The following is a 12,279-nucleotide window of genomic DNA, read 5'->3' as shown; positions in this document are numbered from 1 at the left end:
GAAGGGGAAAAATCCACTACTTGATTTTATTAGGATTAGCAACAGGTTTAAAATAGCACAGGGAATGCAAAAATTGCACAGAGTTTTCTCTGCACCAGACACAACTCTACACAGGAAGTGCTAAAGAATAGGGGAAATGACATGGTTTGCAGAAAAATGGCATCCAACAAGGATGAGCTCACACAGAAGTGGATGATTTACAATCCAGGTTTTTCCCTTAAAAGCTCTTGTCAAGGGCACCTAGCCCTTTTATTTCCTCTCAAACTGCATGGGCGTGGACCCTACCCCCAGAGACTTAAATTCTGCAGAAGAAATGGGGATTCTGATGCACCTGCTTAATTAGTTTAGATCAGACTGACTGACAACCTTAGTCTCTCACCTCTCCTGTGGATGTCTGAAATTCCACACAGAGCTGCAATCATTTGTTTACAAACCTCTCTCTGTGGTATGAAAATTGCCCAGGGAGAGGTTACAATTAAGGCTTTATCAATTATTGATATTTTCAGATAATGAGTGAATGCGTTTCATCACTTGCTTTCCTCAGAGGTAGTTTTGATAATAATCATCATGAAAACGATAATGGATTTCTAGCCTGTGGCCTGTCCTTCCTCTACCTTCTGAGGAACACAACCACCTTACTCTTCCACAATACTTTACAGCTGGCTACTTCACCATTTAGTCATCTTTTTAGCATGTCCCCTGTTTGTGGATGAGGAAAATAAAGTAACTTCTCTCGGCATGCTCTTCTATCACCAGCCTAGATGAGGAAGAAACTCTGAGAGAAACAGACCATTCAGGTTGGTAGAGTTATTCAACTACTTGACAAACGGCCCAGAGGCACAATAGCACTTTCTCAGGAACGTACAGTGAGTCAGATCCTATCCCAGACCATAACTTCATCCAAGCATGGCAATCCTGAAATAATTAGAAAAACAAGCTAAGAATTTATTTTTTTTTATTTAAAAAAAAAACACAACACAGCTTATTGAAAAAGAGTAATGCTTTATACAAATTCCCATTACAAAACTCCAAAATATCTATTTGTCTGTTTCCAGGCACAGAAGTGGAGTACAAAAATATCAGAATTGGATAAATTCTGGTATACCAATTCTGTTGGCCATTTTAGACTATCAATTTCTCTGTAGAGTTTAGCAACTAGTAGCCACATACATTTACACTCAGACATCTTCAGGATCTATGTATGAGAAAGTCTCCTTAAATTATACCTTCTAAGAACATGGAGTTTCAGACTTGGAAGACACAGTAAAATTTTCTGGTTCATATCCTCATATGATGCAGCCCTTTAGGTAACTTCCCCCGTGGGGTTTCACCATGAATTATCATTCCCAAACCACCTATTCGAGTAGCGCTAGCTGCCAGCTAATAGCAACACCCTGTATATGCTGGCCAGTTACTATAATTCAAAAATCTTCCATACTTTGGCTTTGCTAATGCTCACACTTCTGTTTTACCCATTACATCTGCAGACTTGTCCTCGATCAAGTCTGCATTACTGAAAGGAGAAGAGCTTAGCCACAGAAAGCATCAGGCCATACCGATGGAAGAAACTAAGACTTCCTCAGAATCTTTTCCATTTAGTAAGCCGAATTTCACTTCAGTGCCTCAACATGTGAGAGATTAAGGCAGGAAGGCCATTTCTTAAAATTTCTCTCCTTTCAGTGGTTGGAAAAGCAATCCAAAACCTATGCACTTAAATGTTTAATTCTTTTTTTGTAGAGTATTTTTATTTTTACCTTATAAAACCACGTTTACACGTATCCCATCTTACTGGGTCCCCACAACAGCCCTGTGAGGTAGGCAGGTCAGGAGTCACAATCCCCTTTTTACAGATGAGGCAATAAATCTGGGGCAGCCAAGTGACTTGCCCAAACTCACATAGTAATTGATAGCACCAAGATTCAAATCAGGTCTCTGGACACCAAAGCCAACACCCTTCCACTGCATCATCTTACTCTAGTGAAGTAGTAATTTCTCAGACAGGAAAACTAATAGCAATTGCTAAAACAGGACAGGGAATCAAAAGCATGTTATACACAGCTGACAGGAAGGAAATGGACCAGTGGAGAAAGGAAGGTGCTGAGCGATGTGAAGGCGTTGTAGAGGTTGGGTTCAGCGACTTCTTAACAGCCAATTGAGCAAATGAAAACACTACTCGTGCATAGTTCATGTTCAAAGAATGAGTATAATATCAACTAATTGATACTTACACCACCTCTACCAGCTGGTTAAGTATCATTATCTCAATTTGACAGATGGGAAAGGAGGAGAAAGATTAAGTGACTCGCTTACAGCTAGAGAGAGAAGATTAGTCATCAGCTTATCACTACAGGAAGTTTAGCACTTCATTCAGACACATGAGCCATTTTTCTCTAGAAAGAGGTAAACTACATGATAATTATATGTGAGGAAACAATATGGTTGAAGAGTGCGGGGAGAAAAAGGTAGTTTGGGGGGATATACAGCTGTGAATAAGTAGCTTAAAAATTCAATCAGTAAAATCGTGTTACAACACCTGAGAAAGCAGCACACAGCAACTCAATCAGACAAATATTTTCAAAGCAAACAAGAGTGTTGTAAGGCAGAGTACAGAAATCGTGTGGGAAGGTCAACAGGAAAATACCATCTGGTCATACAGAAAGATATGCTCCTAAAGCTCTGATTTGTAAGAGATTCTTACTGACTCGAGGAATTAAACTGGAAGCATATGAAATGTGTGATCAGATTCAAGGTTTAAGATCAACTTCATAAAAAACAATAAAGACATGAAAAATGACGGATGACAAAGCACATGGTGTAAGACTGTAATAAAAATAATGTAAAAGAAGCACATGAAAAGGGCACCTGTGAAGAAGTGAAGAAAGTCACACTTGATAAAGTAGGTTAGCACTTCTGTCAAAGGCCCCGAAAGCTCATGAAAGGGAAAATGATATTTGACCTATTATATACGTGTCCATACAGAAGAAGAGAAACACACCAAATAAACTGCTTTTTTAGTCAATATAGAATTAAATATATTTTTTCTTTTTTTAGATATACATTAAGTATACCGGTACCAACATAATAAGAGCTTTTGCTATCGAACTTTTTACAGAAAAACATGTATATATACATATCTATATATATTTATGGAGCGCCCCGTCCCCACATTTGAGATGATTACTCAGTGGGAAGCAGTAATAAAAATGGAAAAGGCTTCCTCCTGTATTGAGGAAAGGAGATAAAATAAGACTAAGCCATTTTTAGCAATGGATATTTTTTTTTTAAATTTCATTTTGGTGTTTTTGGTTTTTTGTTTCTTTTTTTTTTTTTTTTTTTTGGTTTTGGTTTGTTTTTGGTAATACCACAGTTCTGACTACAATAGTCAAAAGTCTAAGGTCAATGACAGTATTACAATGTCCATTTTCTATTTGTTTCAACAGTGCTGTCCCCTTCTGCTTCTGTGTCACACGTAGTCTTTCCCACTGGAAGGTGCAGGTTTGGGATAAGGCCGTGGGGTTGGGTAAGAGGTTGTTTTCCGGGGACAGGAACAGCAAAGTAGGGCACCTCCCAGAAGGCAGAGAGAAGCAGCAGCCCAGCCAGTGAAGAGGGCCTGACCAAATTCATACCTACGAAGAGAAGACAGTGCATTTGTTTAATCAATGGATCATTGACACCTTTTGTAATATAATTAAGGACGGAAATCAATATCATTACATTTTTTTCCAATTAAAAACAAATCCTCCATGATCCCTTGGGTGAAGTGCTCTCCAGTTTATGAACACATACGTAAGAAAATGTTTACATTACAGTTGCAGACACTTTGCAACAGTAGCTCAGGCAATATGTCATGCAACACCTGGTGAATCACACACATATTTCCAAAGACTTTACCACATGTAGGAGACTCGTAAAGCATGTTTATGACTTAGACCATGATTCTCAGGTTAAACTTAACAAGAAGCAACCGTATCCTGTAAAGAGACTGCTAGAGAGTGATGGAGACTATTAGAATTTTCAATAGTTGATCCTAGGTACCTACGTACACTGAAGTCAGAAATGTATGGTTTTCATGAGAGACTCTTGAATGCTGAGAACAAACTGAGGGCAGATGGGCGTGGGGGAGAGGGGCAGGGGGGTGATGGGCATGGAGGAGGGCACTTGTGGGGATGAGCACTGGGTGTTATATGGAAACCAACTTGACAATAAATAAATAAATAAATAAATAAATAAAAAGAAATGTATGGTTTTGTAGAAAAGAAAAGAAAAGAAAAGAAAAAAGAAAAGAAAAAGACTTCTAACCAATTCATAGACCATTCAGATCAAGCTGGTCCAGGTGGATTTATGAAGCCAGGCTCCCGAGGAGAGGATCTATGAATGATGGCGGACCCCAGGGCAGAGGAGGGCTGGGGTGACAAGGCCTGGCTTTGAGTCCTGAGGTAAACTCTCCACTGTTGCACTGCTGGCTAGTAACTTCACGACCCAGCCGTGTGTTTCTGCTTCTCTTAAAGCAGGATAATTCCATCTACCTCAGAGAACGTTTTTCAGGATCATGGAACACCATGTAAATGACACGTATACAGTGCCAAGCAATTTCTAAAGTGCTTTCACAGGCATTACTGATAAAATGTTAGCCTAATGACCCTTTGCAATCTCCGTCCCTAAATGGTAAGTCTTAGGGAATGAGCTCCGACAGGATCACGATCACCACAGTATGTGTTCTCTTAGACGTCAGTTATTATATGAAGAGAAGCACACCTTATCTCTCCGATCACTGTGATTCTTCACCCATTCATCCTAGCACTAAACAAACAATAATTACACCTTAACATCCTGCCTCTGAATGCGGTTATTAGGCTTTAATGATGTGAGCACAGTGAGACAAAGAGCCTTGTTGCCGATCAAAGAGTGTTGTTACGTGAGAGCTAAGAATCAGTTCTTTTATTTCCACGACTTGCAATATTAAGAAGAATGACCTTAGCAAAGCCAATTTTATAGCTGTTATGGAACAGAAAATTTCAAAGTGGTGTCTCAACTTATTTTTTTCATAAATAAGTTAAATTGGTTTTTTCCTTCAATAAAATTAAGCTGTTGAGAATGAAGTACTATTCATTAACTCCTCCAGGAGTACTATTTTTTCAATCACTCATAAACAGTGTGTTAACTTATAAATAATTACTTAATCATTCAAGTGCCGTAAATATTGGGATATACTTCAAAAAGGAAATGTTAAATGTGTTAACATCTTTATTGATTTTAAAGCAATGAACAAGAAAAAAGGCCCAGCATACAGTTGACAAGTATGAGACTTAGAAATTTTCTACTTTTAAGTGAATTTTGTCATCAATCTAGGCTGTTAAAACAATTATCAAACTCATTTTACCATCGGTTAGAGGCCTTTCAGATTATTTTCAAGTTTGACTACAGTTTCATAAACTTCCCGGCAAATATGGGAAGCTATGGCACTAGCTGGACTTTGCAGAACATAAAAAGGCTATTTTCTCAGAGAACAAACTATTTTATAGCATTACCTGGCATTGACCGGGGTCATGGGGTCATAAAATTCTTGAACAATTCTATTGCCATACCATGCTGTGGCAACTAAAACTGCCAGACCTACAGAAATTCAAACAAATGACTGTTAATCACTGTGGGACAAGGAACATAAATATACAGCCCATTAAATTTATAAGAATTTTATAAGACTTGAATCTCATCAATAGTGCTGACATTTTTAATTTAGTCCATTTTAATTTAGACAACTTTAACTCAGGGAGCCTGGAGACTCAGACATGATTTATTCCAAGTATTCTGTTGAGAGAGACAAAAGTATTGAGTTGAAGTTGGACATGGTTTACACTCTTCATATCATCTTATTCACTTATAGTCCAAGGGCACAGGCACAAATAATGCTTTCTGGGGAAATAACCCAACAGCTTGATGTCAGCTAAGATTCCCCTTCAAAGATACTGTTACACATTAGTGTACTAAACTACTGTTGATAAAACCTTGTCCTTATTAGTATAGACAGAGTCACTTGCAGAAGAGAAGATGAAAATCCTCCATTTTTCTTGACCCAAATTTGAAATTTACATTTCTGCAGGATCAAAAGGAAAGTAAACAACTAGATAGCAGAGAAGAGCGGCACCTGTCTCAGTATGGACCAAATCCTACGCCCCAGCGTCAGGTGCCGTGCCAGATGGACACGTCAGCATGTCCTCAATTTCTCATGAGCTTCCTATGTCTGTAATACCAGGGAGACAACTGAGCCAACATAATTACTTCTATCATTTACAAGAAGTGTAAAATATCTCAGCATTTCTTATCCAAGGAGATTAAATAGCTTCTTTTTACTGTAATTCTACAAAACCATCAATATAAACACATTAAATATGTCCGTGCTATTCCCTCTTGCCACTCTCCCTCCTCCCTGCCACCCCCTGCCAAAAGTGGTCCAATCCAATTGTCTCTAATACTGGACAGGAAACACTATTGCTTTTGGCTACCCAGACAGACTATGAGAAGGCTCTGGAAATTGCTACCCTCACTTCCTAGGAAGTCTGTTAAACAGAAGCGGGGGTGTTGTACTTACAGAAGTTATGAGAAAATAAGCAAAGAAAAGGCACTATGCGGTATGGTTACTCATAGCCTTTGGGACCAAACTGTTGGGAATAAAGGGCCATCCATACTTTTTCTGACAGGAGCTAATTTGAATAAACTCAAAGACTGATCCCTTCAGCCAAATCTTTAGTAAAGCTACAGGCACTCTCCCTTCATTATTGGTAAAATCCCCATATGATGCTGGGCTAAATGCCCCTACAAAGTCTTTTGTCAAAGAGAAAATGAGAAAAAGAAGTCTAAGTCTAGCTCTTTCTTATGGTAGATTATATCACTGGTGTCATTTAAAAAAACCAATAGACTACTGCATACACTATATAATGTTAATACACTGTTTATAATTTATAGTCTATTATTTTATATATTTACACATATACTATTTTATATACATACACATAAACAATCTTAATATAATTCTTATTTTTAAATTTTTTAAATGTTTATTTATTTTTGAGAGAGAGAGAAAGAATGTAAAGTTGGGGAGGAGCAGAGAGATGGAGACACAGAATCCAAAGTAGGCTCCAGGCTCTAGGCTGTCAGGACAGAGCCCGATATGGAGCTTGAACTCATGAACCATATCATGACCTAAGCTGAAGTCGGACGCTTAACTGACTGAGCCACCCAGGCACCTCTTATTATAGGATTTTATAATGGAACTGTCTACATCTTCTTCTGATACTCATTTTCTCTAAGGTCACATATGTGACTCCTCAATCAACACTTGAATAAAGCAACAAATACGTATGTATTGTCTATGGAAAACAGAACTTCATTACTTTATCAAGGCTCTCTCTTTCTTAACTCATCTAACCTAATTTCCTGCCATTCCAGTGTTCCACTTCTACTCCATTTGGCCTTTTCTCTTCACTTCTCTATAGTACATCCTGTTTATTCTGGAATCAGGTCTGTCTGACTGGAATGTTGTCCTCATTTTTTTCCAAAAAAATCCCACTCCCTTCCATTGCTCACGGACCTGTATGATTCACACATTTTTCACATTCTCTGTCATTACTCCCCATCTCTGCTACATAATGCCTGTGGAGACCCTACAGAAAATTTCTGACTCATATTGAATTATTCTTTACTATTTGCCAAATAGAAAATACCTCTCTTCACCAAGAAGACGGGTTCTAGCAAAGCAGTTGGCACCTGGAACCTCAATGAACAGACCTTTCTACCATAAGCACAGATTTCAAATTTTCATTTGGATCCTACTTGAGAAAGTGAAAGTCGACGTGACTTAAGGTTTCTGTGTCTCCACAATTTTAAAGGAACTGAAATAAATCCTTCAAGATTTTAAAGGAACTGAAATCAATTCAAGTGCAACAAATCCAGCAAAATCTCAGGAAACTGAAGATGAGGTCCTCAACCATGCCAGAGACAGATTAGTCAGGTGGAGGGGGGGCAGGGTTGCTCTTACCTGCAATGAGAAATATCACGCCGCCAAAGACAGCCATCCGCATCTTCTGCACCTCATCATCTTCCATGCACTTCATACACTTCATGCCAACAGTGGCCACAAAGATGGCTATAAGACCCAGAAGGATGCCAATCACCATCAAAGCGCGGGTTGCTTGCAAAGTGCCTGGCAGGAAACATTTTACAACATGTAAAAATGATGCCTACGCCAACAAGAGAAGAGTGAATGAAGGCCAAGGATATTCAATACAGTAGGGAAGAGATAGAATGAACTAGGAGTCAGTTCAGCCCAGATCCAGTAATGTTTCTGCAGGTAACCAACACAAAGTTCTCTCCAGAAAAACAAATGCCTGGCAGGATGATGAATCAGAAGCTCTTCAGCTTTCACATTTTATGTTTTCAACATGAACTTCAAATTCTCCGGAAAAATAATTAATGCTCTGGTTGAATGGGTTCAGCAGAGCTAATACATCTCTAATCCTCACTAACAGAGTACTTTAATTCTGAAATAACAATCCTATGTATTATCCTTAATGTTAAACCATTTATAATTAAAATGGCTTACAATACACTTTGGTAATAGTCAACAGCTTTATACTCCAGTCACCAAGCTTCAGGAAAAAAACAAGTGAATTGAGAAGATGAGTAATCAATTTCTCAAAGATTATCATGGTTGGATAAGTAACGTTTGCATCTCCAGTGACTGGGCTAGGGGTGGGGTATATAGTTGTCATTGTCTTAGAACAAAACCAAATAAATGTTGAGATGTTACTTTGGAATATAGTAGCTTTATTTTCAGAGATATCACCAGTGTTCAAAACTGTTAAACTGTCAGATTCTAAAGCAGCAGACAATAATTTAATGTAGTATTTCTCACAATTCCACTAATTTTCTCATTTCCTATTATTGTCATTGGTGTGCTAAATCATGATCAAATAGATACAATCGGCTTTGGGAGATTATGCCAGTATGTTTCTTAAAGAGTAAAAACAGGACGCCATCACTGGGCATTTTCAATTTCACAGACTGAAAAAAAAGTTTTTCCCTTTCAACTTTTTCTCTCACTTCTGGGAAAATGAGTCTGGTTATTTGTAGATTTTTTTCCTCCTTCAGATAAAGATCATTATCTTATTGACAGTGTTAACATGTGACACTTAGTTTTGCATGTATAAATATTATTTACATTGTAACAAACTGTGCCATCTTGGGTAAGCTAATTATTATTCTTGGGGACCGTGCTTCTATTATGTAAAGTATGAATGATGATATCGCTGACCAGGGTTGAAACACATACTTCTTGCTGGTCTTCAAAAGGGGCTGACATGATGGAAAGGTCTTGTATCTCATTATCAGACTGATACCTAGGCTCAATCTTATTAGGCTCAGGGTGGAAAACTTAAATTCCCAATCGCAATTAACTCTAAAGATTTCTAAAACATCGTTCAATTTTAATGTTTTAATATTTACATCCAATCTCTGATAAAATCACAAGAAGACTCAAAGGTATTTTTTACTGTATCTGAGAGATATTTTGGAAGCCAAGATAATTTTTTATTTGATTTAAAAATTTTTTTAATATTTATTTGCTTTTGAGAGAAGAGCGTGAGAGAGAGCAAGAGTACAAGCAGGGGAGGGGCACACAGAGAGAGACACACACAGAATCTGAAGCAGCCTCCAGGCTCTGAGCTGAAGGCACAGAGCCCGCCGAGGTGGGGCTCGAACTCCTGAACCACGAGATCATGATCTGAGCTGAAGTCAGACACTCAACCGACTGAGCCACACAGGCGCCAATGATTTAATTAAATGCCCAAACAGAGACACCCATCCTTACATATCCACCTCCTTCGAAGTGTATGTGGGCACACGTGTACCCTACCCACACACTTTGCTGAAGATTCCAGAGGAGTATAAGAATTGCTGAATGAAAGCACATGTCCCACGCGCATTTCCCAGGAACGGAAGCTGCTTATTAGATTAGCGTAAACCTCCTTCCTTGGCATCACAAACAGTCCTGTGGGAAGAGGAGGAAAGTACCAGGGAGCCCACTGCTATAGTGTGTCCTTCTTTCTCATTCCTCCCCGGGTTTGGCAAAGACAATCATTACGTAACAGGGAAATGACAAGTAAAATAACTAAGTTCTTGTACGTAACACCAGTTTCAGATTCGGTCCCAAAAGCCACTAAGAAGAAAGCATTTCAGGCAAAAGGATCCTGGAAGAGAAAATACTGAAAATCACAGGACAATCCATATGCCAGGAGGAAAGGATGACTCCTGTCTGTTTGCCTGGCGCTGTATTTTTTCTTTTTTTAGTTTATTTATTTATTTTGAGAGAGAGAGAGAAGCAGAAAGAGAGGAAGAGAGAGAGAATCCCAAGCAGGCTCCATGCTGCCAGCGCAGAGCCTGACATGGGGTTCGACCCCACAAACTGTGAGATCATGACCTGAGCCAAAATCAAGAGTTGGACACTTAGCCTCCTGAGCATACCCAGGCACCCCACTGCCTTGGTGTTAAAACTACAAGCCCTATCTCCTGAGAAGGACCTGAACCCGGGAAAAATGGGGACAGTCGGTCACTCTACTGGAGGGTGACACAAGGTGACAAATAAAATGAGGTGGGTTTAGCATGGTGGTCAGAAGGCATAGACCATGCAGGGCTTTGCAAGCTAGAGTAAGGGGTTTGGTGTTTCTTCTAAGTGTAATCAGAAGTCATTGTAGCGTCCTAAAGAAGGAGGTGGCAGGATTTTTACCTTCCATATAGAGAGCACAATTAGCAACTATTCTTCCTATGACAACCCTTCAAATACACAGCGCCTTCCACATCTCTCAGCCTCTTCTGCTGTTTTTCTCAAAAACGCTCGGGTTTCCAACATTTACTCGTCACTTTTATTGTTAAACTCTGATGTCTCTCCCTGTTTTCCACTTTGTTTGAGTTGTAGGGCCCCCAACCTGACCCAGAGCCTGTAATAATCATCCTGATCTGCACTTCACGTAAAAACAACAGGCCACCAGCCCCGCAGGTCTGAGCACTTGAATCACAAGGTATTCTTCACGAGGAGTTTCCTGGGCCTCAGTGTCATGAGTCAGACTTGTATAAAACCACCCGGGCAGGGAGCGCACACAGATACACTACTCCCGGGCTCCGTCTGTACTCACCTGGAATGATCTACTACACACAGTTTTCATCTCTAAGCTTTCCCCCTTCCGGCCCTCCAGGAAAGCACATTTCGTTCATGCCACACCCAGTTTATTCTTTCCCCCAATTTCACAAAGTTTCTAAGGAGGAGGACACATATTTTGTTCTGTTCACTAGAAAAGCCCTGTCGTTTTCTTTCTTTACAGAATAATGAATGCTTTGCACAATGAACAAAAAATAATGGAGAAAATAGAAGAAACCTGCTTAGGAATCACGTAAGCCATATGGAACAGGGGATCATGTTTCCTTCTTAAAAATCTGATAATTCAATTGTGTTCTTTGGCAAAGCAGTATTTTTCTCCTCTCCTTTTCACTTACATCTCGACATCTACTGACTTACACAATTTCTTTCTATGTTATGATACTGGATGTGCATCAAACACAAAGTGTCATCTTCGTTGGAGACATTTGGGTGAATTCTTAACTAAAGTGATATGTGGGTGGGGTGGTGGTGTTTTAAAAAAGGCTGAGAATCATAACAACATGAAAACTCACTAGTTAGGCATACGAAACAATGGATTACAAAGTCGAAGTGAGCAAGTGTTGTGTTACAAGTTATGAGAATTTTATATGGAGATAGAATCTAAATTGCACAATTTTCAGCAGAACCAGATGGATCCTTCAAATTAAGGTCTTATGGAAGGCTTTTAAGTCAGAGGTCTAAAATCTGTAATTGTGAACTCCTTGAGGTCTTGGCCCACATATTTATTCTATCCAAAACACTAAGAAGAGTACCTGGCAAGCTACATGGATTATTCAACCTGTGTTCAATTAATTCAAATTGGAACAAGTTTTTACTTTTTTTTAAAATTTGCACTAATAGGGAAAAACACTCTTTTGTGTTTAGCTTAATCTTTGATACATCCATGAGAAACGCCTCTTTAGTGAGTCTGGGGAAAAGAAAATGTTGCTATATAAAGCCAGACTTAGTTTCGATCATTAAAAGCCAGAAACTTAAACAAGAAGGGAACAAATCATACTTTTTGCTTCAGTTACTTATTTTTTTAGCTTTCAAATATTTACAATTCTGCATTTTCTGAGCTTCCAAGTCCC

The 12,279-nt window shown here is 39.0% G+C and overlaps 1 protein-coding gene across 1 annotated transcript in view; it reads right to left on the bottom strand.

The window, feature by feature from the left end:
• Positions 1–938: 938 nt before the first annotated feature.
• CLDN1 (claudin 1) overlaps positions 939–12,279 on the bottom strand; it is a 16,532-nt gene continuing 5,191 nt past the window's right edge. Inside the window, exons 2-4 of the mRNA XM_077754544.1 lie at positions 8,036–8,200; positions 5,529–5,613; positions 939–3,626 (exon numbers count right to left, since the gene is read on the bottom strand). Coding sequence (XP_077610670.1) covers positions 3,464–3,626; positions 5,529–5,613; positions 8,036–8,200 — 413 coding nt within the window. The 3' untranslated portion in view covers positions 939–3,463. The remainder of the gene's footprint in view (positions 3,627–5,528; positions 5,614–8,035; positions 8,201–12,279) is intronic.

This window comes from Crocuta crocuta, unplaced genomic scaffold, assembly GCF_008692635.1.
Source record: "Crocuta crocuta isolate KB4526 unplaced genomic scaffold, BGI_CrCroc_1.0 scaffold70, whole genome shotgun sequence".
Lineage (NCBI taxonomy): Eukaryota > Metazoa > Chordata > Mammalia > Carnivora > Hyaenidae > Crocuta > Crocuta crocuta.
Note: the sequence above shows the minus strand (reverse complement) of the source record. Positions and strands in the feature narration are given on the sequence as shown.